Source organism: Danio aesculapii, chromosome 12, assembly GCF_903798145.1.
Source record: "Danio aesculapii chromosome 12, fDanAes4.1, whole genome shotgun sequence".
Taxonomy (NCBI): domain Eukaryota; kingdom Metazoa; phylum Chordata; class Actinopteri; order Cypriniformes; family Danionidae; genus Danio; species Danio aesculapii.
The window spans coordinates 36,349,271-36,363,826 of record NC_079446.1 but is presented as its reverse complement, the minus strand read 5'-3'; the positions used below and the strand labels follow the sequence as shown (position 1 = coordinate 36,363,826).

Below are 14,556 nucleotides of genomic sequence, written 5' to 3'. Positions count from 1 at the left end.
GACTTTGGTCAATGGAACATTTATTTCAAATAAAAATCTTTAGTAACAATTTAAATATGTTTAATGTTTACCTTCATCCTTAATGCATTCATATATATATATATATATATATATATATATATATATATATATATATATATATATATATATATATATATATATATATATATATATTTTATTATTATTATTAAAAAAACATTTATTAATTACTGGTAGTATTATATTTATTTTTATTTATAAAGTAAGAAAAAACCAATTCACAAAATTTTGTGAAATTAAGTTATGCTTCCTAAAACTAAATTTGTTACTTATAGTAACTTATTATTAATAAAAGCATTAAGGTTATTATAAAGGCACACTGAATCTGAAATCTTCGTCCATTATTTTTGCACAATAAAAAATAAATTCGACCTCACGTTGTCAATCGTATATCGTATAAAATTTGAACAGGGTTTTTTTTTTTTTTCAACTTTTCGCATCCGAAAAAGCAATTTGAGAGCTGTTTTGACAGTTCAGAGCCACCGTGTGTGTGTCCATACATTTGACACTGCTTATAGACATTATAATAGAAAGCATGCTTTCGGTCCATTGCTTCAACACTAACTATTAAATGTCTATAGGTACTGCCAGTCTCTGTTCAGGGTTTGTTTCCCTACGTAAATGTGTGAAGTATCACACGCAATGTATCAAAATTCCACTTATTTCCTGAAATAAACTTAGAATTTTGGGAAAATCGTAGCGCAGCTCTTTGATAAGGAGGAGAACTCTCTATGTAGGCTAGTATTAAATGAACACAACATGTAGCCTATTACTCTTACTTTTTCTACTTTGGAAAAGAGAGAGGAGAACAAACTATCACTGCTTAAACGTTTTTTTTGTGATGGATTACTTAATACGCATCGAACTCAGTGTACAAGGTTTATGTACGTTACAAATTTTTCGCATATGAATATGAAAAAAAACGCATAAATTTCAGACTTCAGTGTGCAAAGACATCAAGTCAGAAGTCTCTATTCAAATGTCTGGAAACCATATCAAAAACCAGATAACTGGTTACTAGAGAGAAATAAAGCTGATCATGGCAACCAAATTAACATTGTGCATTTAAATGTGGTCACTTTCATCCATTTTCAATAATTGATCATATTTACTAATCGCATTTCATTGAAAAACTTATTTCTTTCAGTATTAATGATACCGTGTAAGAAGAGGTCACTCATAGGCTGAATGAGGTGAACCGAAACCGTAGATCAGAGATTGAGGAAGGAGAAGGCAGACAGTTGTTCAGCAGATGTGGGTGATTCTGTACTTATTTTCTCCAGTGCACAGTCTGTGTCTGTAGTGGCTTCTCCACAGGGCTGAGCATCAACAGGAACAGGCTCCACCAAACAGACTGGCTTGCTTCTGTTCACGAGCTCCATCCCACTGAAGAGCGATAGTCTCTGTGAATCGGAGCTTTTCGAGGTGTCTGTGTTTCTGCGTTCACCCTCTTCTTGTTCCCTGCTCATATGAGACCCTGGTGCGGTGCTGTTACCTTGTGTAAATGTCATCTCTGACGGGATGACAGGGGTTGTGGGTTCTCCGGTTTGTCCTGAAATGAAGGGGATGGTGACGGATGCAGAGGGCTGATCTGAAGACGACGGGTTGGTGGAAGATGAACGTCCAATACGGTCAAATCTGGGGTTTGTGACACAGCCAAGCAAGGCCTCAAACTGCCTTAGGAGCTAGTTAAACAAAAGCATCTGTTAGTATATTAATACAACTATTGTGATTATTAGTAAACATTAGCCTCTAATAACACATTCAAAGATATTCAGTAGAATATTCACAGATTCTCCAGTCTAGATTTTTTTTTAAATTAATGAAATGTATGAAACCTACAGTTGAAGTCTGAATTATTAGCGCCCCTGAATTATTAAGCCCCCCGTTAATTTTTTCCCCAATTTCTGTTTGACGAAGAGAAGATTTTTTTCAACACATTTCTAAACATAATAGTTTAAATAATTCATTTCTAATAACTGATTTCTTTTATGAAAAGAATAGTATTTCATATAATCTCTTCCAGTCACAACAGACCTGATATTCACTTTATTATTATCGAATAATCTGCTTCTTTCATTCATTGGTTTTTGTGACATTACCTTGGTTGCCTTGTTGGCGACAGGTCCTGTAGTTCCTTCGCTAAGCTGTGCCAGGCGTTTGTGAATGATATTAAAAATATGGTCTAGAGAGAGGAAGTCTGAAGACATCAGGCAGGCCAGTGCACACAGCGCCCTCTGCAGGAAGAAAACATGAGTTATGTTATGCATCATAAATACACATTTCTCACACAAACAGCCATTTATTTCAAACAGTATTCTAAGCATTAATGCAACAGGAAGCTTCACCATCTGGACGATCTGTGTGTGGTCTTGTAGTTTGCGAGAAAGAAGTTCAACAACCACCTCACAGTTGAGAGTTGAGCATCTGAAAGAAGACAGAAGCAGAATGTCAAATATTTTAGCTAAGACATCACATGCATTACAATTCAAGTGTGTAATGTAGAGCAGTGTTTCCAAACCCTGTTCCTGAAAACCCACCAACAGCACACATTTTGGATGATATGACTCATTAAATTCAGGTTTTGGAGTATGTTCTATTGTTCTGGAGAGTTGATGCAGGTGTGTTTGATTAGTTTGAAAGTGTGTACTGTTAATTTGCCTACATAAACAGGGTTGGGAAACACTGCTGTAGAGCAATGTTTGGCTACACTGAAGCCAAAATCAAGCACATGTCTCATAATGAATTATTTACTCTTTGATGAAGTGCTGGTTCTCCTCTCTGGACAGGAAGACTTTAGATCCGCTGGTCAACTGGTTGATCAGTGCCGTCTCCTGACCACAGTCCCCCAGCTGAATGGCTTCCACGCTGATTCAAATCAACATATCCATTCATGAAAATTAAGTCCAATTTAAAATCTCATTCTCATCAGCATAATGTAAAAAACTGTATACTATGAACACTACTGTTTAAGGTTTGGGCCAAATGTAAGATCGCTTTTTTTTAGGAAATGGAAGAATTGAGTCTGCCTCGACATAACTTCCACTCTTAAAGGTGTGTTGATGAATTATGAGAGAAAACAGAAGACAATAGCTTCTTGTCTCTGCATTGTATGAGGTGATTACATCTTGACCAAATGGTAAAAATTTTAGAATGGGAATGGGTATGTGGTACAGAGAACCATCTCATCAATGTGTGGAAACTGCATTAACATGGAGAGATAGAGAGAACAGCTGTGTCAACAGCCAATGAGCAACTTCATTAACATTTAAAGGCAAGTCTAAAGGCAACATCTAAAACAGAATAAAAGGTTTGATTTTAAGAATGTTCAGGATTCATTCTGACTCCGAGGTACTGCTGTGTACTTTGAGACTGCTATGCTGAGATATGAGATATACTTTGATACTCTACGTCGTCCTCATTTTTTTTCCCACAGAAAGTTGTAATTTTTTCAGCAAAAACATTAAATTGATTGAAATTTAAAATACATTTATAACGTTATAAATAAATTTATATCAAATAAAAGGCTATTAACTGAACTTTTCAAACATCATGAAATACTAAAACATAGTGACTCTTGTCGGCGCAATACCCTAGTGGTTAGCGCGTAGACATATGGTGCAGTTGCACATCAGGGCGTCACGAGTTCGAATCCCGGCTTGAGGACATTTCCTTACCCTACCCCCCTCTCTCTCTCTCTCCAACTTCGCTTCCTGTCCTAAATGCTGTCCTATTTAATAAAGGCAAAATGGCCAAAAGTAAATCTTTTAAAAAAAAACATAGTGACTCATGAAGCTTTACATTCAAATTAGTGGTTTGGAGCACGTATCAAATTGGCAAGATTCGGTAGACGGGGCTTTAAAGTAGAATTAAAGACAATGATCCAAAACATAGCCAAGGAAACTCAATTCCTTGTCAACAGCTCCTTTAGAAATATTATTCCCAGGAAAAAAACGTGTTCAATACTTATTTTCCCTGTTGTATATAAATATATAATGTTTTTATTTTTATCTAGTGTATCACAATTCTGTGATCATTGTGTTTAGGTGTAGGGTTATGCCATAGACAATATATAATTAACCTAATATAAAAAGAATGGACGTCTATGCAATGTCCTCACTAATACAGGGTTTCTGCAGGTTTCACCAAGTCAAATTTAAGACTTTTTAAGACCACGAAGAATGAAATTTCAGACTAATATAGGGATAGAGGCTAAGGATTTTTTAATGGCCCAGCAGAAGAAAAAAGAAATTTATTAGTAATTTCTTAAACATATATTTTAAATAATTTGTCAAAACAAGCAGACCTTAGTCATATACATATATTTATGTCCAACATGACTTAAACTCTTTAAAAACCAAATGTTGCACAACAGACTACAGTTATAATATTAGTTATGAGTAGTTTTGCTAAGTTTCATTGAGATGTATAAACAAAGGAAAATTAAGACCAGTTCAAAATGATTTAAGACCTACAAGACAATATTTCAGTGAATTTAAGACTTTTTAAAGCCTAAATTGTATTTTTGAAAGTTTAGACATTAAGACTTTAAGACCCCACGGACACCCTGTAATATAATAAAGCAAACATGCAGGCATAAATTAAATGCAAAAAAATTATTCATACATTTCTTTCTTGTCACTTGAGATACTTGAGAAATATCTCATATGACACAAGAGACTGTATTCTGCTATTTAAGTGCTGCAAATATAACGCCAGCATTTCAATTCCCCTTGGTGATGCAATGACCTGGCGTTAATGACCTCAAACACTCGAGAAAGCAATGTGTGATGACCTCCATCAGCAGAAGCCCTGCAGCAGTTTGTCCCTTACCGCTCTGACAGGTCACCGCTCTCCCGACTCGCCCCGGAGTGGCTGCCCGAGCCGCCTGACTTACTGCTTCTTCCCATTGAAGCCTGGCTGGCCTCTGCAATCTCCTGGGAGGAGTTGTGAGAGGAGCTGTGCCCGCTGTCTGTTTCCTCCCAGCCTCCACCAGCCTGCCCCGGGCATCTGTGAGATGCTGAGATGAGGAGAAATGCTCAGTGCTTTAAAATCCTTACACACACCTGACCTGCTTTTCAAATCTGCTTACTTCTATGGCTGTGGGATTGGATGTTGTAGGCGCATGCTGGCACTGCTATCTCCACAGCAGCAGAGGGCGCCACCACAGCGTGGTAGTGGTTGTCGTGGAGACGGAGGCCAGGATGCTCAGTCGGAGGAAGGACTGCGCTGGCAACCACCTCAGCAGCTTTCTGAATCTTGTCCAACAGAGTCCCTGAACCTAAACCAGAAACACTGCGTGAGATTCGACAGGACACAAGCATGCTTTCCAAATATTAGCATTCAGATCAGGACTTTGATAAATGATGCTAATTGTCTGTTTCTTACTGGACTCTTTCCGTCCAGGGCTGTATCCGAAACCCTGCATCCCAGACCTAAGGGACTCTGAGCCCATTCCTGCAACAACAAAAATATTATGCCTTACAACCATACTTTTTATCTACTATTAAATGTCCAGTGAAATTAAAATAAAGTTTTGTAGATGTAACAATCAGTATATTAGTTTTAAGGATGTCGATAAGCTAGTGTGCTCTAAAAACGGGACAAAAATTGTGTTTATAAGATATAAACCTGATATAAACGCCCAAAGCTTGCAATGTCACTTCCGCCTAAAACAATCAATTATTTTTTTTACATCCTCTCATACTACAGTTTCTCATAAATCTCTGACCAATCAAATGCTCTCTAGTATCACACATGCTCCACCCCCTACAAGACGCTTCTCATTTGCTTTTCATTTAATCTGCTTGTGCTCAACCATAACCACAAAGCTGTGAGAAAAACAAAACGCTATTGGTTGATTGGCTGTAAAAAGGGGAGGAGCTACTCTATGTCCCACCCTTTCTTCATGGCTCAGTTGAGATTGTCAAATTTCGAATAAAATATGCACATTTCAAAGCACAGGACCTTTAAAGGTGCAGTATGAGGATTGACCTAGTTGTTGAATTTCAAAATATTGGATAGGTTTTTTTACCCCTCAGATCGCAACCAAGCCCCAAAAACCCACTAGAGTTTGAGTCAAGCGGCAACCTCCGACTCTCCCTCGTGAAGCAAATATGGAAGTAACTGAAACTGCAATTCTTATATATTTTGCTAGTCCTGGCTCCATAAGAGCAAATTTCTATTGACCCCACTGTTAAAATGGGCAACTTTACAGCAGAAAAAAAGCTGTTTACAGCCTGGTACAAAGAAAGATTTTGGTTCATATAGCTAATATTACCCTTCATGACAACTGTGAGGGGGTAGAATTTTTTTATAACTCATCCGTTTAGTTTATATTAAGTTACATTAAGTCTGCATAATTAAGGGTGTGGTTATTTGAGTGACAGCTAGGTCTCGCTGGTCACCATCATGTCACCTCAACTGATTCCGGCTGATTGGCTGCTGAACTCGGCATATACATCATATTTTTGTTTTGTTTTATGTGGCTTTACATTTGCCTTTTAGGATTATTTTCTAAAATTATCAGATAATATGGCATGCTGTGCACCTAATTGTGCTCCCAAACCATTCAAGTTGCCTCCATTTCTCAGGTGAGTGAACTTGTATACTTATAGCCTTGCATTTACTAACACAGACTATATTTTACATATTTGGCAGTAATTCACGTTTTCCTCCTGTTGAAAAACATAAGAACAATGCTTAGTGGCTCAATGTATTACAACAGTGTTTTTAAAAGTCTAAACACTTTGTTGATATAGTGTACAACTAAGCACATGTGGTCAGAACACAAACAAGTCGAAGGTAAATGAAGTATTAATCGTCTCTCCCAATGAAAAGCCTGTCTAAGCAAAATGCTAGCAGTCTGTAGCTCCGCTCACGCTCCGCCTCTGCCCTTGTTTGGTCACCCCTGGTGGGTGCCATGACGTGCGAACAAAATGGTTGGCTATGCCTACTTGTAGCTTCTTTTGCGTTCTTCAGTAACCTATGGGTGACATCACGTATAATACGTTCATATCTTTTACAGTCAATGATTGAGCCTAGTGGTTGAACTAGGTATTGCAGTTAAATTCAAAATATTGGATAGGGTTTTTTACCCCTCAGATCGCGATCGAGCCCCAAGTCACAGTCACACTAGAGTTTGAGCATGCAGATTTCTGTCAACTGTGCTGCAAATGGGGCAGAATAATAGGTGATATGGTATTGATAAAACAAATGATTTCTCCATTTCTGCACAGAGGGGTCATGTTTTAATCTTCAATTCTTTCATGCATTCACATGACATAAAATCACAGGCTAGAGTTCACCCAACTTGAACTTTCGAATGTAGTGAAATGTGAAACTTTTCGGTCTGCCGCATTTGTATGCGAATGAATGGAAGTGGGGTGAAATGGGCAGTGTGATCGCGGCTCTACACTGTAAGCTGATTAGCTAAAATTTACGTTTGTAAATTGTAACCACCTTATTATATTACTGGGAGCATGCTACTGTACTCTGAAGGTCACATTTATAGCCAAGCATTTTCAGCCATACCAACATATATCAAGGAAGCGTTCATGACTGAAATGAAATACACTGTATTTCCTTCAAGGCACACCCAGTACAAAAAATATATATATAAAATAATAAAATTAAATTTTTTTATATATATATAAAATTATATATATAATACTGGCAGGGTAGAGTTACACAGACCTAAAAAAGACAGAATGCACTGTACATTTTCAAAGAAAAATAATTGACTATAGCATTGTTTTTCAGTTTTTTTAAGCCTTTCACTTGTTTCTAAACAAGTATGTCCACTTGGCATGTTTCTTAAATATCAGCAAACATTTTATGGTATTTTTATGATTTAGGAGAGTCAAAAACTTACATACAGCACCTTTAATACAAGAAAATATGCTACAGGTGAAAGCAGCAGGGTTCTCAGTTCACTCACCCACAGAGTGAGTCACTGATTTGTGTGGAGACGATACAGAATCTGGAGACATTGAATCATTAAAGAGCAGACTAGCCAACTCCTGTACAAAAACAAAGGACAGCTCATTTTAGACATAAGACAACTCACTCAAAACACTGATGTCTTATAAAGCATAATGCACCACAACAACCTGAACCATGAGTTTCCTGTCACATAGTGATGTTCAGGCAAGCACAAACTGTTGTGGGCTGACACTGCTTATTTATAACCTTTCATTTAGGTTGCAGCATCCAGAATAAGCACAAGTACTTGATGAACAATACAACACACACATCCTCCCTCTCAGTAGTAAACAAACAGTGTCAGCTCACATATGAGTTTTCATTACTATGCTACAGGACGTTTTTACTCCAGACTGTCATAAATGAGCTCAGCACTCAATGCTAAGATTGTGGGTTAACGTTAATAATTTTGTAAGTAATGTTAACTTTCTTGCATAGAGCAATTCACTCCATAAGTCCTTAATCTTCTTAAGACATCAATTTTATTTAATTACCTACTAAAGAAAGTCTCTACTTCCTGTACTATTGGATATTTGTTATGAATAGAAATACATATATATTTGTTTCTTTCATAAGACGTTAACACATAAGACAACTAAAAATGTAATAATCATATAAATTACTGTACTGAAGTTTAATGGGTCACTGATATTAATTTATTTGTATAGAAAGTCAATTATACCTGAGCCGAGCTTCGGACTTTCTGATAGAGTGCATTTCCATGTATAGGGTCTGGTGGCCCACTGTAAACTAAGAAAGACACACAATACAACATTAAAAGGTTAGTTTACCCAAAACTGAAAATTCTGTTTTTCATTACTCAACCTTCATATTGTTACAAACACATAAGATCTTTTCATCTTCGAAACACAAATTAAGATATACAGCAATGGTCCAGAAACTTTCAAAGCACAGAAAGGTACCAAAATCATTCAGGGCTTAACAATAAGGACTGCCTGATGACCCAGGGCCAACATCAGAGACGCTCAGGACAGTAGACAGAATCTATATTTAATATTTGTCTTAGAATCAAGAAACAGTGTGTGCTTTTAAGCCTTTACATGCTACCTTCCCTGTAAGTGTAAACACACTATTGCTTTTCGGTTCCTTTAACCTGACTGGATGTTGTGAGCATGTTATATGTTATTTTTCCCAAAAAAAATGAGGCTAAATGAAAATGTCTGTTTTTAACGTCTTGGAAACATTTACGTGGGTACACGACCAAAAAAATTGAGTGATGTTTTCCACAGTTTACCGTCAGTTTGGCGAGTCAGCCACCTTCTGTTTTGTAATAAAATACCTGCACATTTTCCGTACTGATATATTTCACTGCTAAATATTTTAACATATTTTAAATATTTAAATTCTAGATTCACAGACATTATTTTTGACACATTTTTAAAAATATGTGGCTAAGAAATAGCTATTACCTTTTTTTTTTGGTGAGGCCAGTGAAAATCGGGCCAGTAAAAAAAATCCTTGAAACCATTGAACCCTGTCATTGTCAAAACATTTCATGTTTCTTCAGTGGTTGAACTATAATTTTATCAAGCAATGTGTGCACAAATAAAAAAGTATTCACCTTATTTTACTTCAGTTTTTTTTGTGCACATAATATTATTCTTGTTGCTTTATAAAATTGAGCTTGAACCACTAAAGTCACATGGAATATTTTGACAACGCCTTTGAAATTTGAACTTTTTTTGTACCCTTTCTGTCTATGTAGGGTCAGAGCGCTCTTAGATTATAACTTGTTTGGAAAATGAACAAAGGTCTCATTGGTTTGGAAACCACATATTGCTGATTGATTGATGAAAGAATTTTAATTTCCGGGTCCACTATCTCTTTAAAAAGAGCTGGCAGACTTGAAGTTAACTTATGATACAAAACAATTAAAATTGAAAGATGTATTTTACACTCACTAATATGCCTTTTTGCAAAAGACAGTAAAAAAACATTTAATACTGTAAAATTACAAATACATTGGAAAATAAGAAGAAAAGCTGACTTTTATTAATATTATTACTCAACTACCAATGGTAAAAAATAAACATGAAATTATAATAAATCTAAAATTATTATAGGCGGTTCATTCTGCTGTGGCAACCCCTGATAAATTAGGGACAAAGCCGAAGGAAACTTAATGAATGAATATTATTGTAAAATAATTATAACAATACTTTTTTTGAGTTAAAGAATTTTGGACATTGCTGCATCATATAATAATATTGACCTTATTCTTCAATGTGGAAGTGCGCCCGTTTTTGTGATTGTTTTAGAACTTCCGATTCAGTTGCCTATGGGAGAAATCACTAGGAATTATAAACTGCAGAAAATGGTCAAACTACCTGCTCTACAAACAGTGTTTGCATGACTATACAGACAAAGTAAAATAATATAATAAGAAAATATCAGTTTGCAGCGTAACCAGCATTATGAGCTGTTTTTAACTTCTAAAAATGAATGCAAGTGAATGAGGCCAGAAGTCTCGAGCCAAAAAGATTCAAATGGCTGCGACTGCTCATGCGTGAGGAAAAAGGTAAATACATTATGATAGTTTGATAGATGAATAGTATAAACCTGCTTACCAATTACTTCTTGTATGAATGTAGCATTTCGCCGTAGCTCAGTGAGGAAGTGAGGTGGTCCATGGCCACATACATGCAGGAGAATCTTCAGAACCTTAATCAGGATTAATACAGACCGCATAATGAACACCAGAGTTCATAAACACTTGATGCTCAACAGAAGAATTTAATGATTTACATATTGAACATACTTTTGATTTACAGTCTGAGCATACTTTTGGTAACCATACAAGAAAACACTGAGCTTGTTTGGTTGTTTCACCTTAAATTTAATGTGGCACGACTCCACTTGTAGTCTCTCCAAAAGGTACTCCAGAAGACACTGGCAGCAGCCCACTGACTCATGGGAAATTTCTGAAATCATGACAGTCAAGGTCCACTAATGGCAGAGCATTCATTATTCTGCCGCACTCGGTTCTCTTCCGCAATGCCACAAAAAGGATACTGCTGATTTCCTCGAAGAGATAGCCAGGACAGGGCGATTCGTCATCTGATGTTGCTCGCATAAGCGTTGGCACCTGAGATACGCACACAAAAAAAGAGCTGAGCAAATATCTCCTCCAGTAACATTCACTTTTAAACCACTGTACATAGATTAGAGGGTCAGTGTCCTTCAAGCAAACTGGAATAAAGATCTTTGATTAAGGTTTAAACTGGAAACATTTAGAATATATATAGGGTGAAGAGGGTGACACAGTGGGTAGCGCTGTCGATCCACAGCAAGAAGGTCGCTGGTTCGAGCCTCGGCTGGTTCAGTTGGCATTTCTGTGTGGAGTTTGCATGTTCTCCCCGTGTTCGTGTGGGTTTCCGCCAGGTGCTCCGGTTTCCCTCACAAGTCCAAAGACATGCGCTATAAGTGAATTGGGAAATTGTCCATAGTGTATGTGTGTGAATGAGAGTGTATGGGTGTTTCCCAGTGATGGGTTGCAGCTGGAAGGGCATCCACTGCACAAAACATATGCTGGATGGCGGTTCATGCAGCTGTGGCGACCCCTGATTAATAAAGGGACTAAACCGAAAAAGAAAATGAATGAATGAATAGGGTGAAGATATATAATATATTTAATTATAGATATATACACTAGATAGGAACCCTGAGCCAATAGCGCCACCACATATGTACAGTGCTCTCAGGACAAAGATGCTGGATTTTAGCGCTGCATATGGATGTAGTAACGAGCAAACAAAGAAAACAAAGCACAAAGGCAGAACATTTCATAGGTAAGATTTCAATTTTTACGTTTTTGTATGTAATGAACTTTTGTGCTATACCACTAACATTGTTGATGATAATACAGTCACCTACTGCATTCACCATGAGGCAAAGTAGCACCAACTCGCACTAAATTCTGGGCAGGGTAGGTGACATCTAATGTTTATATCTATGATAGTCAATATGCACTTTTGTGTTTATTTATTACAATAAACCATTTTAAGGGATGTACACAAAAGCACTGGTCCTAACGCATTTCCTGTTTTACGTTTTACCTTCCCATAGCTTCCAAGAATTCAAAAAAGGTCTGCATATTGATAAATAATGTTATGATTAACATTAAGTTATGATTGAATTGCCTTTTGTTACAGATATAAAATCGTTTGACAGCAAGAAATGCTTGTGGGCCAATGACATCACCACATTGAAATGGTCTATATATATTCATAGGGATACACTGATATGGAAAGTTTTGCCCAATATCGATAACTAACAGTAATAAACATTTGAAGTGATTCAAAACCTATCATCAATGCTGTCCTAAAACTATTAAACAACACCAATTCTTGGCTTAGGACAATGTTGATTAACATTTTTGGTCCACTTCAATTGTTGAATACTGTATTGATATCTGAAAGACGATAACTGATATATAGGAAAAAAGATGCATTTTAAGTCTGATTTTAAAAACAAAACGTAAACAAGTGGAGTGGAGAGCCAATTTCTGTGCCCGACGATCGATTGTCATGGTCCTAACCTTCAACCACCACTCATTCCACCATTCACCAGCCCCTTACGGCTCCCCCTGCAAGTGGTGGGCCTGCAGGAGGATGGTCCCATGTCGCTCCTTTGGACTAAAACCGGCCGGATTCCGTGGGGAAAACCCAGCCACCAGGCGCTCTCAGACGATGTTGTCCTGTTAGCTTCATCGAACATGGACATTCAGCATGCACAGGGGTGGTTTGTTGCAGAGTGTGAAGTGGCTGGGATGAGAATCGGCACCTCCGAGGCAATGGTGCTCTACTGGATAAAGATGGTTTGCCATCTCCAGGTTGAAGGAAAGTCCTTACCACAGGTGGAGGTGTTCAAGTATCTTGGGGTTTTGTTCACGAGTGAGGGAAGGATGGAACGTGAGATTGACGGTGGATTGGATTGGATTAGCAGTGATGCGGTCGATGTACCGGTCCGTTGTGGTAAAGAAGGAGCTGAGCCGAAAGGCAAAGCTCTGGATTTACAGGTAAATCTACGTTCCAACTCTCACTGATGGTCATGAGCTTTGGGTCATGCCCGAAAGGATAAGATCTCAGATACACGCAGCTGAAATGAGTTTCCCTCGCAGGGTGGCAGGGTAGATAGGGTGAGAAGCTCTGTCACGTGGGAGAAGCTCGGAGTAGAGACGCTGCTCCTCCACATCAAGAGAAGTTAGCTGAGTTGACTCGAGCATCTGTTTCCGCAGTTCTTGAACGCCTACTTAGGGAGGTGTTCCAGGCATGTCCCACCGGGAGGAGGCCTCAAGGAAGACCCAGAACACACTGGAGGGACTATGTCTCTCGGCTGGCCTGGGAACGCCTCGGGATCCTCCCGGAGGAGCTGGAGTAAGTGTCTGTCTCCTAAAACTGCTACCCCCGCGACCCGGCTCCGAAAAATCAAATGAAAATGAGATGAGATGAAGTGGAGTTGGACAAATTATTTTACTCTAAAACATTAACTACAGAGAATGCACCGCAGCACACACCAGAAAAAATAATAAACCCTAATTCATCTAATTATTTGTTTTCTTATAAAGCTAATAATAACAATAGCAGTAAAATGAGCATTTATCAACCAATACTAATTATTACTATTTATCATTAATACGAATTATTATCTGAATCCTCTAACATTATCAGTAACTTTCAGTCAGTACCCATACTATAAATGTTCTATGGCAATACTGAGGTTACTTAATGTAACGCGAAGTATTAACGTTAATATGATACTCGAATGTAACAAACAGTAATTTACTAGTATTACCCTGGTATTACCCCAGAACATTGGCACTCGTGTCATTACTGTGGTACTTGTCAAACATACCATAGTAGTACCACAACACTATGTCCAAAACACCATGGCATTTTTAGTTGAAGATTTCCAGCGTCTACAAACATAAATATCAATCATAGGTACAGATAAACAGTGCAGTTAACCACAGCTATCGCCAGATATTCAATAAACAACGTAGGAAATGACGTTTGGCGATGGCGACAGCTGAAATTACGTTATTTTGCCCGGTGTCACGGATACGTACTTTTTGTAGGAAAACCAACCGTTCCAGTAATGAAGCCATGATGGAGCAGACTGTGTTTTTTCGCCTGTCTATGTACCATTTCTCAGAGGGCGGATGACCGTGCAGGTCCTGCCTGCGAGAATCTCCGCACAAACCACACGAAACCTCAGTTTAGCTCAGACACTCTCGTTTGACACAGCGAGGTCAGAGCTGTGAGTCGGATCTTTTAGTTGAATCAGTTCGAACAGGCTGCTTATTTAAAATGAGCTGTTCAATGGAACCGATTCACTCACATGAATTGCAGACACTAAAATGCACGTGACTGAACGCGGACGTGAAACTGGAGTGGATTTCTTGAACATCCTGAAAATGTCTTTGAAGTCTGCGTCCTTGTTATTGGCTGCTCACCATACGTAGAAAACTACAACCAATCAGAAACCAGTGATATTTTTATGGTTCAGAAGTAG

General features: G+C 37.9%; 1 protein-coding gene across 1 annotated transcript; it reads right to left on the bottom strand.

The window, feature by feature from the left end:
- Positions 1–217: 217 nt before the first annotated feature.
- Positions 218–14,278, bottom strand: tepsin (TEPSIN adaptor related protein complex 4 accessory protein). The gene is made up of 13 exons (XM_056470133.1): positions 14,111–14,278; positions 11,056–11,128; positions 10,873–10,964; positions 10,611–10,704; positions 8,705–8,772; positions 7,979–8,060; positions 5,428–5,496; positions 5,132–5,320; positions 4,873–5,059; positions 2,794–2,907; positions 2,388–2,466; positions 2,142–2,276; positions 218–1,724 (listed from the first exon to the last, which is right to left on the bottom strand). The coding sequence occupies exons 1-13, from the start codon at positions 14,147–14,149 to the stop codon at positions 1,251–1,253; spliced, it is 1,695 nt and encodes a 564-aa protein (XP_056326108.1). The 5' UTR covers positions 14,150–14,278; the 3' UTR covers positions 218–1,250.
- Positions 14,279–14,556: the final 278 nt, after the last annotated feature.

Coding starts and splice junctions, on each gene's coding strand:
- tepsin (XM_056470133.1), bottom strand. CDS start 14,149: ATGGCTTCATTACTGGAACGGTTGGTTTTCCTACAAAAA. Junction 10,705..10,872: donor CGTGCCACATTAAATTTAAG/GTGAAACAACCA, acceptor ATCCTGATTAAG/GTTCTGAAGATTCTCCTGCA. Junction 2,467..2,793: donor AACCAGCACTTCATCAAAGA/GTAAATAATTCA, acceptor GTCTTCTTTCAG/ATGCTCAACTCTCAACTGTG.